Here is a 16,356-nt window from a genome sequence, read left to right as displayed (position 1 = left end):
TGAGTTTTATGAAACATTTATTATGTGCCACGCACTGTGAGTACTTCACATGTAGCATCTTGGTTAATTCTCATGCCAACCCTCTAAGATATAATCACAGTACTGTTTATCATCTCCATCTTACAGACTGGGAAACTGAGGCACAGAGCAGTTACATAACTTATGCTCAGACAGTCACTCAGAGATTCTAGATTTTCATGCAGGTCCAGTTCAGAGTTTTTACTGGGCTGAAAAGTATAGGGTCCGGGTGAATGGCACTATCTGGAGTTTATTCTTTGCCTGAAGAGGCAATCATAGAAGTAAATATTGATAATTCAGAAAAAGAGATGAACTTTCTACATGCCAAGTACATTACACACAAATGTCATTTCACTTAATCTGCAACAACTTTGAGACGCAGCACTATGATTATTTTCATTTTCCAGATGAGAAGACTGAGCCAGAGAGAGGTTAAATAACGTTTGTGTCGGGGCAGAGCCAGGATTTGAACCCAGGTGTGCTGTTGTCACCTAGTGCTAAACTGGGACACATGCCGTGCTCAGAGGGCAGGTCTTGAAGGATGCAGGTCATTGGCTCTAACTGGCAATGGGGTTGGGGGCAGAGTACCAGGCCCTGGGCAACTGTTTCATGCATCTGAGTCAATTTTATATACCCAGCACCCCCGAGAAGCACCTCCACCTGCAGAGTGGGGAAAGACACACAACCACACTAAGCAGGACAGATGTGGCCGGAGCTTTGTGCACCCTTGGGGTGCGGCCAGGCTGGAAAACCTCTGGCACCAACTCACAGAGGACCTCATTGCCTCCCGGGGCCGGGATTTCACCCCATGGACTGCAAGGAGCTGCTGAAGCTGCCAGGTTGGGTCTCCATTCTTCATACACCACAGCGGAGGCCCCTCCTCCAAGAGACTCCAGGCCGTGGGTAGAGAGGTGCTTTCTCTCTCATCCAGGCCTCTGAGGCCAGAGCATCCTCTGGAGAATTTGCATCTCCTTTGTGCTCCTCCTCACCTCACCTGCAGGTGTTCCAGCAAGCAGATACCCAGCTCCGGGCCCTGGGAGAAAGAATTCCTAGGAGATGCCTCACCTCAAACCAGAGTACACGGCCATGATCCTGCCCAGTAAGAAGCGTCCTGCGACAAGCTCAGATGAGGTCCTTTGACCCTCAGGGAAGACCAGCTTTCTCCTTATAAAGACAAGGCTTGAATGAGCCTGCATAGCTCCCTTGCCCAGGCCTTTTTGGTAGACTCTCTCTGAGCTGCAGCTCCCAGGATTTAGTGCTGAGCTCTGCTGTTTCCAGAGCTGGAAAGACCCTGCACATTCACATCTGGACAGTCAGAGATAGTTCATCCAAACCACATGGCAATCATTCATTTCATGGAAGAGAAACTCACAAAGAGCAATCACAGAGCTAGTAATGGCAGCCAGGACTCAAACCCCAGTTCCCCAGACTCTACAGCCCAAGCCCCATTCTTACATCTTCCGATTGCAAATGAAGAAACTGTGACCCAGAAAGGGAACATGACTTACACAAAGTCTCCAGCTCCATGGCTCGCACCACATGACCTCCCTCCCTGTAGAAGACCTCATTTCAAACAATGCCCAAAGATGGAAAAGGTAAAATGTTCTTGTGACTTGCAGCTAAGAAAATGCAGGTGGACCCACACTCAACCCCATTCTCAGACACTCCATCTGTCCAACAATCCATATGTCACTTTTGTTTTGTTTTGTTTTTGAGACAGGGTATCACTGTCACCCAGGCTGGAGTGTAGTGATGTGATCATGGCTCACTGCAACCTTGACCTCCTGGGCTCAAGCAATTCTCCTGCCTCAGCCTCCCAAGTAGCTGGGACTACAGGTACACACTACCATGCCCAGCTAATTTTTGTATTTTTTGTAGAGACAGGGTTTCACCATGTTGCCCAGGTTGGTCTCAAACTCCCAGCGATCCACCTGCCATGGTCTCCCAAAGTGCTGGGATCCACCTGCCATGGTCTCCCAAAGTGTTGGGATTACAGGTGTGAGCCACAATGCCCAACCCATATTCATTTTGCATTTTAATTTTCATTGTTACTGTCCATGGGTGAATGCATTTACAGAACTGGCGCAGACTTTTCTCTCTTCTATGATGTGCCATTCACACATGGCCACCAAAGACACACAAAGACAGCATCTCTCTACTCCTTGGGCAGAAAGACCATCTTAGCCTGAAGAAAATCAGAATCATGCTAGTGGAGGGAAAGAAGAAGAAGAGGGAAGGAAGGAAAGAACTATGAAGGAGGAAGGAAGACTCCCTTTGCTGAACACTTGTATACTTTCTGTATGTTGGACCTGGGATAAACAAGTCCGTGTTATCTTGCTATTAGTTCTCAAAAGGACCCTGGAAATGGGTATTGTTATCTCTATTTAGATGAAGAAACTAAGGTTCAAAGAGCAAAGGAACTGGCCAGTAATTATTGGAAGTGAGGCTAGAATTTGACTCTGAATCAGTTCAAAGCCCAAACACGTTCCAGAGCACTGTCAGGTTCCCACCTGTGCCTCCAAGTCCTACAAGTTCAGGGAGGTCCCACTAGGCCCCTGGAGTCTGGGGGTGAGGCTGAGAGGGTGACATTTCTTGAAGAGTTCTTTGGAAGAATGAGCTGCATGGCTAAAAAATATTTGAATACCACCTTACTGGCAGTCTTTAATTAAAGATAGTGGGAAAAAACTTTCTTCTTTTCTTTTCTTTTCTTTTCCATTTCCTTCCCTCCCTTCCTTCCTTCCTCTCTTTCTCTTTCTCTCTCTCTTTCTTTCTCTTCCTTCCTTTCTTCCTTCCTCTTTCTCCTTCCTTCCTTCCTTCCTTCCTTCCTTCCTTCCTTCCTTCCTTCCTTCCTTCCTTCCTTCCCTCCCTCCCTCCCTCCCTCTCTCCCTCTCTCCCTCTCTCTCTCTCTCTCTCTCTCTCTCTTTCTCTCTTTCTCTCTTTCTCTCTTTCTCTCTTTCTCTCTTTCTTTCTTTCTTTCTTTCTTTCTCTTTTCTTCCTTTCCTTTCCTTTCCTTCTTTTCTTTTCTTTTCTTTCTTGTATAATAAACCCACAGGGAAGAGGAGAATGGGATGGGAGACTAACAGTAAACTTTTGGAAGCTGGAAAGAGATGAATGAGTGGAAGAGACAGAATCCCAAGCCTGCAGCAGGGAAATCTGGGAACCAATCTGACTTACATCCCAGGATCCCTCAAAGCCTCTGCAGGTTGGGGTGGAGGGAACCGAGGTAAGGACAATTGGTGGAAAGTCTTGTTAGAAGCTGTCAGATTCCCATCCCCTCCTCAACTCCAGCAGCTCAGGAGACTCCCCTCCCCCCACCCAAGAGAAAGCCTGGAGGGTTCTTCTCTGCATAAGTTGAAACTGAGCCCTTTTGAGGGGGGACGTCAGGCGCACTGAGGGCATGGCAGGGGTGCCATAAAGAAATAGTGGGGGTCAGGCTCAGTGGCTTACACTTGTAATCCCAGCCCTTTGGGAGGCTGAAGTGGGCAGATCACTTGAAGTCAGGAGTTTGAGACCAGCCTGGCCAACATGGTGAAATCCCACCTCTACTAAAAACACAAAAATTAGCTGGGCATGGTGGCATGCACCTGTAATCCCAGCTACTCAGGAGGCTGAGGCAGGAGAATCGCTTGAACCCAGGAGGCGGAGGTCGCAGTGAGCCGAGATCATGCTACTGCACTCCAGCCTGGGTGACAGAGAGACTCCATCTCAAAAATAAATAAATAAATAAAAATTAAAAAAAAATAGTGGGAATGCATGCAGACTGGCTGCAGACACCCCTCCTTTTTCTCCTCCTCCCTGACTTCTTCCTGTGGCTTCCAGAACGTGGGAAGTAGACCCTTCAACCTCCAAGAGGGAGACTGAGCCTTCCTGGGGATTGATTCTGCTCAAGAAGAAAGGCACCGCCTTTGAAGACTCCCTGACGAAATAGCCCCGGCAGGCAGCTACGGGGAACTCGCTGTCAAAGAGCCTCACTCATTGCTTCCAATCATCTTTGAGCCCCTCCACTCTTAAACATGAGAAGACACCAAAGGCTATCATACGTCTGAGAAACGAGACCAAACACACACACAATACAGGGGCACTTGAAAGAAACAGAAACCACGCAGGAGAAAAAACCTAAAAACAGAATAAGAACAAAGCCAAAAAAACCGAGTAACACTCATAACAACTAACGTTAATAGCCTTAGAAAGATAAGATAGTAGAGTCTATCAAACAAGAACAGGATGCTATTAAAAGGAACATTCAAGAAAAAAAAAAACTCTTGAAAACTAAAAATGTGACTGTAGAAATAAAAAACTTGGGAGGCTGAAGAGAGTGGATCATGAGGTCAGGAGATCGAAACCAGCCTGGCTAACATGGTGAAACCCCGTCTCTACTCAAAATACAAAAAATTAGCCAGGCATGGTGGCATGTGCCTGTAGTCCCAGCTACTCGGGAGGCTGAGGCAGGAAAACTGCTTGAACCTAGGAGGTGGAGGCTGCAGTGAGCCGAGATCATGCCACTGTACTCCAGCTTGGCGACAGAGCAAGACTCCATCTCAAACAACAACAACAACAATAAAAAACTCAATAGAATGGATGGAGACAAAATGGAGGGACGTACTCAGAGAATCCAGCAAAGAGACAAAGCAATGGAAAATGTGACAGAGGGTATGAAAATCAGAGTAAACAGATAGGAGGGCCAAGGCCTCAATAATAGCAGTTCCAGAGGGAGAGAAGAAAAAAACAGAGGAGAGGAAATAATCAAAGAACTCAAGACATTTTCTTAAAGCAGAAGTTCTAGAATTACCAGACCGAAGGAGCCACTGAGTGAGAAACCTGACCCACACCAAGACCCATCACTGTGAGATGTCATGTTCTAGGGTCGTAGAGAAGATTCTAAGACAGGACCCTAAAGAATGCAACAGGACTCAGAATGGATTTGGAGCTCTTAAGAGCAACCCAGGAAGCCAGACGTCAATGGAGCAATGTGTTCACAACACTGAAGGAAAATGATTTCCAACCCAGAATTCTATCATAGATTTCAATCGACTGCAAAATAGAATAAAGACATTTCCAGCATTTTCAGATATATGAAGGATCAAAGTATTTCCCTCTCACGCATCTTCTCTGAAGAAGACCACACTGAAGGATGGTCTCTGTAAGATGAGGATGGAAACCAAGGAAAAGAAAGACCCAAGGTTCCAGAAAGAGGAGACCCAATACAGGAGGCAGAGAGGACCTCCGGGAGTGGGTGGAGGGAGCTCGCTGGATGAGAGTGCACCACCATGGAGAGGGGAGCCCCAGGGCAGTCAGGAGCCATCAGACAACTCAGCGGAGCCCCTGTCTCAGCAAGACAGGATACACAGAGCGTCAGGAGCCGCTGAACACCTCCAATGTCTTGAGGGGAAATTTGGGTGAGGTGGGAATCTGGGATTGAATTAGTAACAAATGTATAGAAAACGAAGTGCAATTAAGCACACATACATACCATGATTATACACAGTGAAAACAGCAAAGGAAAGTAATCATGGTTCACTTTATGGCTTGGCTGTGAATTATTATTATTTTTATTTTTTCTTTGGGTCAAATCTTTATTTATTTATTTATTTATTTATTTATTTTATTATACTTTAAGTTCTAGGGTACCTGTGCGCAATGTGCAGGTTTGTTACATATGTATACATGTGCCACTTATGATACAACACTAATGAGAAGGTGGGGAGGTGGCGGGAGGTGGAATGCGAACAGGGGAAAGGCTTCGGAGCCTGCAGATAATACTGAAGCTGAGAAACCAAGTCACGGGCAACCAGAGCACATTATGTAGAGATATGGCAAACCAAGGCAATCCGCTAAAAGAGATGAAAGGTACTGCTTCTGGGAGTGGTGACCGGCGGGTGGGTGGGGGTTGGGCGGGGAGAAAATGTGGAGCAAAGAGAAAGAGTACTGCTGCTTCCCACAACAAAACCTATGGAAATATTTGACTCTTTAAACTCCAGACATGTGTAACTTTGATAAAAACCAAAAGACACACACACACACACACACACACACATACACACACAAACAGAGAGAGAGAGAGAGAGAGAGAGAGAAAGAGCAAGCGAGCACATATGCCTCTGTTCTCTAAGACGCCTAAGAGGCTGCTTTTCCCACAGGAGAGAGACAGAGAGAAGCCAGCTTCCTCCTGGGAGCCCAGCCTGATTCCCCAGGACAGAAACAGAGGCCAGGATCCAGGCAGACAGTGTCCAGGCCCAGAGGATGCTACATCCTCGTTGTAGCTCTCAGGGGATTACCAGGGGCTGCCCCAGACCCCCCTACCCAGGAACCTAAGGCTGTACCCGCTTGAAAAAAAGTCTCCTTTTAAATTTTAATATGATGCAAAGAGATCTTCCCTGACAGGCCTCAGAGCTCTGGAGGGTTCTGGGTCCAGCATACTCAGACACTCAGTCTGCCCAATGATCAGTATGTCTTTTTCTTTCCGCTTCGCTTTTCACATTTTTAAATCATCCATGACTTGGGTTTCACAGCACATCATCAGTTGTCTCTGATGACTGGAGTGAGTGTTCCCTGGGAAGTCCTTTGAGTCCTCAGAGGAAATCCAGAAGGCCAGCACAGTCACCCTAGCTAGACTAACACTGGAGATTTTTATTGGAGGATCATCTTTACGGAGGAATAACATTTCCAAGAGTCTAAGTGGTTTCCTGGGTACAGAAATTTTCTCCTCTGGTTTCAAAACGGCCATTCACAAACCCGTGGTGAATGAAGTCCTCAAGCCCACAGGTGGCCTGGAATAGTGAAAAGCGGCCTGGAATGGGGCTGAGAGAATCCTTCCCACTGCTCACCCCGAAACCAGCATCCTCCCTTCCTCCTATCGTGACCAGGGAAGTGTCTTCTTCTCATCAATGCCCCCGCAGGTCCCCAGGGCTTTGCTCCGGCCCCCTGCCCCTTCTCTCCTTGGTATCATCACCTGCCTCTTGCTAGAAGGCATTCCTTGCAGCAAACATACATGAGGACCTATGGGTTCAAACACTTGCCTGCTCTAGCTTACACACCCTCCAGGCACCACCTCCCCAACTTGTGCTGCTTTCCTCCACAGCCAGCCTCTTAGGACAGCGCTTACACAGGCACCTCCACTCCTCATTTCGGTCCATACCATCAGGGTTGCATCGCTATGGAAACAGTTCCCATCAGTCACCAGTCACCTGCACAGGGCCCTGTTGAATGGGCACGTGCCACATGCCCGTCCTCACCGGGCTGAGCCTCCTTCCTCCTTGAACACTCTCTTTTCTTTGCTTCCAGGCTTTGCATTTGTCTGGGTCTCTTCCTGCTGCTCTGGCAATTCCTCCTCAATCTCTTCTGCAGCAGTGTCTCTGTCTGCCCTTGAAATGCTGGTATCCTGGGATCAGTCCTGGATGCCTTTTTCTTTTCTCTCTTCTCCACCTCCCACCAGGTGGCCCCATCTTGGCCTATAGCACTAAATCGCATCTATACACTGACAACTCTCAAGATTGTATTCAACTTCAGGCCTCTCCTCTGAGGGCCAGGCTCATCTATCCAATTGTCAAATGTCTCCCTGAACATCTCCACTTGGCCTGGCATCTCAAAAGTCACATGACCAAGTTTTGATCTCCCTGTCCCCAGACCTATTTTTCAGTCCCCTCCTCCATCCCTTCTCACCCCATAAAGGGCACCACCATCCACTTAGTGGTTACTACAAGAAATACGGTAGTCAGTCTCAAGTGGAGGCTTCTCTCTCAGCCTCCATAGCCATCAGAAGTCCTATAGCTCCTCTTTCCATCTTCACTGCCATGTTCCTGGTCTAAACCATTGATGTCTCACCTGGGCTTTCAGGATCCTCCCCACTGCCCTGACAACCACTACCTCCTTCCCAAAGTCTGGGTTATATTCCCCAGGAGAGAGGGGGCAACAGGATTTGGAGGCATAAAGAAAAAGAGGAAAAAGCCCAGCATGGGCTCATGTAATGGGGGTTGGACACTTCACTCCCCAGCCCATTGGGCCATGCTCAGAGCTGCACATCTACATTTCTGGGGAAAGGCCTGAGAATTAAAGAGAGGGCAAGGTGCTGGGCTTCAGGAATAAGGCAGGGCCTTGATAGCCCAGACCCACCCCAGGAGAAGAGCAGCCCCTCATCCAGAGCTGAGAACCCAGGACCCATTCTCTCGGCTTCTAGAACACAAAAGGCTCTGCTCAGAGAAGGCCCTGGCCTGGGAGCCAGTGGCCCACGAGCCAGCCCTTTCTGGCATTATGTATTTCATTTTTACCTTGAACACCTGCAGAGCAGAATGGTTTGCAAGGAAGAGTCCTTGGCTCCCAACCCCAGAGCCTGCCCCATAACAGAGGCCATCTGACTTCACCTTCCCCAGACCAAGCCTGCCTTCAGGCTGATGGATGGCTTCTCACCGGCCTGGTTTGGCCTTGATTGTGTCCTTGATCCTTCCTGAGACCCAGAGTCTCAATTCTGCTCCCAGATTCTAAGAGTTGTAGAGTTCAGGGACCTGCCCTCTCACCCAAGGTCTCAGACAATCTTGAGCACGTTGGAGGAAGATTCCTTCATTTAATAGATATTCCCCAGCACTGCCCATGTGCCAGGCACTATTCTCAGCACTGGGGACACAGCAGTGAACAAAACATAGTTCCTGCCCTCTCACAGAGCTTACAGTCTGGTGGAGGAAACAGAAGCAAGCTAGTAAATACCTGGAGAAAAATGAAGCAGGAAAGGAAGGGGTAAGAAGTGCCATGGAGTGTGCAAATTCATTGTAGGTAGTGTGGGAAGGCTTCACTGAAGGGTGATGGAGGGAAGTGAGGGGGCCATGGGAGTCTCTGGAAAAAGGGCTCCAGGCAGAGACCACAGCAAGTGCAAAGGCCCTGGGGCAGAAGCTTGTCTTACAAAGAGCAGAGCTTGGCCAAAGCCCAGGGAGCAGAGGGAAAGCCATAGGCAGAGGTCAGGGAGGAGCTGGAGCCGGCACATGCAGGCCTGTGAGGGCTTTGGGGGACACGGCATAGGAGCGGCAGGGTGTGGGGACCTTAACAGGATCACTGTTGCTGGGCTGAGAATGGACCACACTGGGGAAGGTGGGAGCAGGAGACTGTAGGATATTGTGATCACCCAGATGTTAGCTACCAGTGGCTTGACCCAGAGGTGGGGAAAAATGGGCAGATTCTAGAATCGGTTTCAGGGCCAAGCTGCCAGGATTTGCTAAGGATGTGAGACAGAGTGGCTTTGGGCCCAAGCATCTAGAAAAATGAAACTGCCTGTGCAGAATGTCCATCTCGCTTAACTGAATGAGTGACTTTGCCACTCTCGTTCAGAAGATGACTTTCCCCAGAATATGGTTTGGATCTGTGTCCCTGCCTAACTCTCACATCAAATTGTAATCCCCAGTAATGGAGGTGGGGCCTGGGGGGGCGGTGACACCATCCCTTCTCCATGCTGTCATCACCATAGTGAGTTCTGAGATCTGGTTGTTTAAAAATTGTGTGGCACCTCCCTTCCGTTCTTGCTCCTGCTCCTGCTCCCGCCATGTAAGACACACCTGCTTTCCCTTCACCTTCTGCCATGATTGAAAGTTTCCTGAGGCCTCCCCAGAAGCCGAGCAGATGCCAGCATCATGCTTCCTGTATAGCCTGCAGAACCAGGAGTCAATTAAACCTCTTTTCTTTATAAATTACCCAGTCTTAAGTATTTCTTTATAGCAATGCAAGACTGACTAATACACCAATCTTTGACCACTTAAAAGACTTTAAAGAGATATGCAGCAAGTGAGGGTCATGGGCACAGTTTGTCTGCCTATGTTATATATTTCCCAACCTCCATGCCACCAACCCTCCTGTGGTATGTGGTTTTGCTCCTGTTTGGGTTCTTAGAGTAGTTTACTGTCTTTATTTTTTACACACCTATCCAGAAGTTTCCAACTTATTACCATTTACTTAATTCACAGTTTAATCAATTTGTTCCCCAATAAATACACAGAGGTAACAAATATTCCCAAAGACATAACTCTAAATCTGGAGTTCACAGCAAAATGGGACAAGACAGAGCAGACGTTTAGGTTGAAAATTATGCTACACTTCTGGGTTTCAAAGTCCAAGAAGAAATGGATTTGTAAAAAATTATTAGAAAAGAAAATAATCTTTAGATTTTTAAAAACTAACACTATTCTCTCCAAGCTACTATTTCATGAAACACACAGGCATGTGTGCGCATGCACAGGCACACACACACACTTCAAAACATACAAATGCACTGTCAAAAAAACGTGGTGCGTACACTGCATGAACCCTTAAGACTTGGATAAAAATTAATTCAGCTATAGAAATAGATGAGATATAAAAGTACATTCATTAAAAATGTAACCCCTTCAACTGGAATAATACTGAATTAAATAAACTTTTAAAATAATTTATTTAAGGAATGTCAAAGAGGCCCGAGTCACAGTTCTTCAGTATGCACTGTGCTGTGGACAAAGGGTGGGTTCACTGATGTGCAGGTGGACTGCCTCCCAGATACGAAGTTGGATGTATGACCCAGAGTTCAGGGGAGAAGGCCTTGGAGATAAGCGTCTGAGTGTCATCAACCCGTAGATGGTGTATCGATCACCATGGGACTGAGTTTAGAGGAAGAGCACGGAGCCTGGGGCTGGGCCACATGGGGGTTCAGCGATCAGGCGATCATGGACTCACTGAAGATGATGAGGAAGTGCAACCAGTCAAGGAAGAGGAAGATCAAGAAAGACAGTGATATAGTTTGCCTGTGTCCCCACCCAAAATCTCATTTGAATTGTAATTACCCATAATCCCATGTGTCAAGGGAGAGACCAGGTGGAGGTGATTGAATCATGGGGGCAGTTTCCCCTATGCCATTCTGGTGACAGTGCGTGAGTTCTCATGAGACTGATGGTTTTATAAGCATTCAGTAGTTCCTCCTGCATGCATTTTTCCTTCCTGCCGCTTTGTGAAGAAGGTGCCTTGCTTCCCCTTCACCTTCTGCCATGATTGTAAGTTTCCTGAGGTTTCCCCAGTCATGTGAATGAGTCAATTAAACCTCTTTTCTTTATAAATTACCCAGCCTTGGGCAGTTCTTTATAGCAGTGTGAAAACAGACTAAACAGACAGTGTCCAGGAAACCAAGAGGACAAAGTCTTGCATGGACGAGTGAAGGATTAACTGTGTCAAATGCTGCTGATGGCTCAGGAAAGAATAGAAGTGAGAACTGACTACTGACTTCTGCAAGGTGAGGGTCACCATTGACTTGGATAAGAGCAGCTTCTGAGGTGTGAAGAGCCGTGAAGAGCCCAAAGGCCCACCTTGAATAGATTTGAGAGAAGCCAGGAAGAAAGATACAGAGGTGAGGAACACGGTCAACTTCTTACGGAGTTTTTCTTTAAAGGAAACAGAGAAATCTGGCAATATGGCCCTTCAGTCAAAATGTTTTTAAGGTGGAAACCTTAAGTCTGGGTATGCTAACTTGAATGGCCTAGGAGAGTGGCAATGGCTGGAGTGAGGTACTGAGGTAGGTGAGGTGGGATGGGAGCCAATGCCCTCCCACAGGAGGTGCAGCAGCTGAGTCCTGCAGCAGGCAGGATCTGGCATGGAATCCTGGGATCTCACCATCTGAACTTATCATTCCCTTCGGACCTAAGCCCCAACAACATACCACCCAACTGGGCTTGGTCAGCCAGGTGCTTCCTATCAATTCCAGTCTCTTCCTCTTCCATGTAAGCCCGCTGGGCTGAATTCCCAGTTTTCCTTGCAACAAGTGAACTTGAGTTAAGACAATATAGTCATTACTTTCAAGAAACAATATAACTTTGTGTGTGTGAAAACAACACTGCTTAACAAAAAGCCATTCTAAACAACCAAGGCAAATGCACGGGTGCAGGGTGAGAGAGCCATCACATCCCTGATGGGCACTCCCAGGGTCTGCCTGGGAAATGCGGACTTTGTTCAGGTGTGGAAGTGATGGGGAATGCAGAGGGGGCCATGTGCCAGGAAACTAGTGCAATAAATAGAGACTGATGCATTGTGTGTGCAAATCATTACCCAAGAAGGGACTTGGGAGGAGACAGAAATGGATCTTAGCACCAGGGTTATGACAGAAGTAACACAAAGAACTACAGAGTGTGGAGGGATTTGGGAGGCTTGTTAGAGTAACAGTGCTGAGTACTGGCTTTTGAAGGCTGAGTAGAATTTGGCAATGGCAGGGCCCAGCAGGCAGCAAAAGGTGAAGGGCGACAGGAGCAGGTCAGATTCTGAGGCCAGCACTCACAGACTGAGTTTAAACTGGATCCTGTAGGTGAGGCAGCCACAGATGGCTTTGGAGAAAAGCATGACACAGGCAGAACCATGTTTAGTGATGTTCAGTGGTACCAACATTGGAACTCTAGAGACAGGGTGGCCAGAGCAGTGGCAGAGGGAATAAAGAGACCACACTGAGTCACTGACTACTTCACGCAGACACCAGGATTGGGGGACTAATTGGAAAAGGGGAGAAGGCATCCAAGACAATGTTAAAGTTCTGAGTGTGAAGGGCTGGGTGTATCACCTGAGATCTGGATGTGGAAGGAGATGCTGTTGGTGGGAAGTGGAAGGCTTGGTTTGCACACGCTAAGTGTGAGGTGTTGTGTTTCCCAGGCAAAAATGCCCAGGAGGCACCAAAACCAGTGTCTGCAGTTCAGGGGTGAGGTCCTGGCTGGAGACCCAGATGTAGCAATGTTGGCACAAAGATGAGGCTGGAAGCTCAGGAGATGGGTGACGCCAGCAAGGGAGAATGCTCAAGGCAAGAGGAAGTGAGTCTCACTGATCACGTACAGGAGCTGCCATCACACCTGTAGCAGGTGGACTGTTGGGCAGCTTAACCTTCCTCTCCACCTGTCTGGGTCTCGCCCGCCCTTCCAGGCCTGGCCCCACCTCCTCTGGGGAGCCCTCTCTGGCTATTCCATCCGCTAGGCATCTTTCCCTTGCTGTGAGCTTCATAGCCCTGGCCATCCCCACCTTAGCACTGGGTCTTGTGTTGCCACCTTGGTGTAGTCCCCAAGCACCTTGAGGGCAGGATGACATTTAACTCCCATGGGCCACTGCATTTTCTGGCACAGAGCACCCAAAAGGCACTGATTAAACAGATCCTCCTCCTTGATGAATTAATAAATTGATCAGTTGCTGAAATGGAGGTCAAGAAAGAAAGTAAGGCGAGTTTAATTAGAGATAAAAAGACTCACATATGTTGGACTCATACAGCATCTACTTTTTTGTGTCTGGCTTACTGATTCATCGTGAACTAGGCCTACATGTATCAACATGGAGGCATGTCAAAAACACTGTTGAGTAAACATAACAAGCTACAGATGTATGTTAAACCAACTTGAGTAGTCACGAGCATGATATCTACCAAATATTTCAGGTTCTCCCAAGCACACAGTAGGAATGCACTTCTCTACTCCCACGGAATTAGGTGAGGCCATATGACTTGCTCTGGCCATTTAAATGTGAGCAGAAGCTTCTGAGTGGAACCATTTTTTTCTTCTTCCTCTCTCAGCCTCTACTGGCCTGGATCTTAGGAACAGAGCTCCATGGGAGACCCTTCTCAAATGTGTACAGGAGTGAAATACATGTGTTCTTTGTATTAAAAAAGAAAGAAATAAATAAAAGGAAGAACTGAGTCTAAGGCAAAACTGTGGGACTGCAGAGAAGTGTGCCCAGTGATTCTGGGTGGGGGCACCCTTCGCAATTTGGGGGAACAAGAGGTTGTAAGGTTGGTGGACTGGAAGGTCAGCATCTCCGGCCCCATCCCTGAAATGCCGGAGGTGTCCTAGGTTATGTAGCAACCAAAATGCCCTCCCCTCTCCTTCACCATTTCCAAACACTCTGGTGGGTGACGCCAGCCCTAAGAGAACCATGAATGTAGAAGAATCACCAGAAGTGAGGGTGGGAGGCACGGTCCCAGCTTGAGACAGCCAGGCTGGGGGAGGAAAGGATCTGACACTATAATCAATTCCGTATGTGCTCAAATTGCATGTGACAAGTTGAAAGGGAGAAGATACCTTCCATAGCTGGCAGAATAGAGTGGGACTGTCCTGGAGGGAGATTGATGAAATGGATATACTAGTGGTAAAATGCACCAATGTCCATTTTTTGAGCAGCTATGAACTATAGACTTTACATAGGGTCTCACAGGGTCCTCTGAAAATCCCACATGTTATTTTCCCCCTTTTACAAACGTTATTCTCCCCCTTTTACAAATAAGGAAACTGAGGGCTGGAGAACTGGGGGGCTAGTCTCAGGCAGAACAGAGGTAAGTGGGGCAGAGATGACAGAACTCAACCAAGAGGAGAATTCTGAAGCAGAGCAGATGGGACTGAGTGAAGACCTGGAAGGAGGTGCAGAGGGAGCAGGACCCATGCCGGCTGGAGGAAGAGGAGAAGGGGACTCGTGGGTGATCTTTCCCCTCCTTCAGCCAATGCAGACCCTGTAGGCAGAGACATCCAGCAGGAAGCTGGGAGGGGAGTGGCTCCTGCCAGCTGCCTTTCTGGAGTCTCAGGCTTCCCGAGGTCTCAGAGCACCTGCCTCTCAGGGAAGATGCGAACCTCCTCAGGTGCATACAGAACGCTGCTGGGGCAAGCTCCCGGGACACCACGAAACACTCAGCAGTCCTCAGAGCCCACAGAGAGCCTCTAAAGCAAGAAGGAAGAGGGCCAGTCCCTGGGAGCAGGCGCTTCATCAATCCTGCCTCTGTGTGGCCTCTAAGGGACCCAGTGGCATGAGAACACAGAGACACACGAGGGCGCTCTAACCAAACAGCAGGAGGAACTGCGTCCATCCCCAAACGGAAAGAGGGTTGGCATTGTTGAAGACCTTTGGTCCAGTTTTTTTTCAATGTAGTCGCTATTGGTATTTTAGGCAGTAGGTTTCAGGGTCTTTTGCTACCCCTGGCCCCCTTCCCATCACTGACCACCCTGCTCTCCACATTTCCAAGCACCCTTCCTCCTGAGAGCCCCTACTGGTCAGTGCCACCAGAAGATGCCAACTGCCAACTGGTGGCGCTGGGGACGATGGCAGTCTCTGTTGTCCCCCAACCTTACGGAGGACTCCTGTGCCTCCCATGCTGACCCTGTGAGTTAGGCGCTTGCAGGTGCTAGAGGATCAGAGGCCCCCAGTGACAGCCGTGTTGGCCCCGGCTCATGGGGACTGTCCTCCACAGGAAGCACATCTTCCTCTATGTTGTTGTCCTTCAGGGCTGTGCAGGACCAGGCCACCCTGATCACACCAGGGACACAGACACAGGACCCTGAGACAGACGCCACAGGACCTGCTCACAGACACCCAAATCCCAGGAAGCAAACATGTGGCCACACAAAACACAGCGGCACAAAACTTCCACAAAGCACGTCTGAAACAAGGCACCCTTCCAGAGCCCAGACAGTCCCCGAAGCTGTGAGCTCTGAAACGTTTAGACCATTGGTTTCCCAAAGTTAAGCATCAAAGGTGCATAACTAGGAATGATATTCAAAATATTCACCAACCGATGAGTCCTGGGCCCCAGCCAGTCAGGATGGGGACCAGTGGAAACACCAGGTGCATACAGTGTGCAATCAGCCCTGCAAATAGCCTAGTCGGCTGAGCCCGAGTGCCCCGTGGGAAACCAGACATGCCAAGATGGCCATTGGGCAGTACAGAGGTGATTTTTGGAGAATACATGTCAAGAGAGACAGGAGTCTGGACATTTGCTGGGATACTGGGATGGCAACCCAATGCAGGGACTAGAAACCTGGCCAGGATCTGAGAAAATGAAGGGCTGGAGAAAGACCCAGACCCCTCCAGTTCCTCAACAAATACCCAGCATTGCCCATCCCCACCAAGAAACCCCATGGTATTCTTAAACAGAGGGGCCTGAGAGTCCCAGGAAGGTGATGTCTGCTGAAAGGCATCGCTGGGACCACAGGGCACGTGTGGGCAGAGCCCTTGTCAACTGAGCCACTGCTGCCCGTGAACACCGATGGGCACCAGCTCTTATTCCACGGGAAGCAGACGATGAAAACCAAACATGAGTCTTACCCTCCTTCGAAGATTTTGATCCTCGCCGGCTCCCCTCTCTGGGAGGCAGGAGCATCCTCCTCCGGCTCCCCTCTCCTCTCTTCTTCCTTCTCCACTCTAGCTAGATCTTTCTGGCCTTCCGGGGAAACCAGCGAAGGGAGGTGAACCTGGCCCACCGCAGGAATGACAAAATCATTGCTGGTTAAAAGTGCATCCTCAGCCACGAATGCAATGCTAATCATCATGCCTTATATGGCACTGCACGAGTACACATATGTAATCTTCACACTCCTCCATGAAGAGGTGCTA

General features: G+C 48.6%; 1 protein-coding gene across 8 annotated transcripts in view; it reads right to left on the bottom strand.

The window, feature by feature from the left end:
• LOC105494835 (HIVEP zinc finger 3) overlaps positions 1 to 16,356 on the bottom strand; it is a 424,702-nt gene that overhangs the window by 47,757 nt on the left and 360,589 nt on the right. For all 8 annotated transcript variants that reach the window (XM_011763711.3, XM_011763713.3, XM_024797055.2 and 5 more), the window contains one exon: positions 16,069 to 16,214. In XM_011763711.3, the coding sequence (XP_011762013.2) occupies positions 16,069 to 16,214 (146 nt within the window). The remainder of the gene's footprint in view (positions 1 to 16,068; positions 16,215 to 16,356) is intronic.

This window comes from Macaca nemestrina, chromosome 1 (genome assembly GCF_043159975.1).
Source record: "Macaca nemestrina isolate mMacNem1 chromosome 1, mMacNem.hap1, whole genome shotgun sequence".
Taxonomy (NCBI): Eukaryota; Metazoa; Chordata; class Mammalia; order Primates; family Cercopithecidae; genus Macaca; species Macaca nemestrina.
Note: the sequence above shows the minus strand (reverse complement) of the source record. Positions and strands in the feature narration are given on the sequence as shown.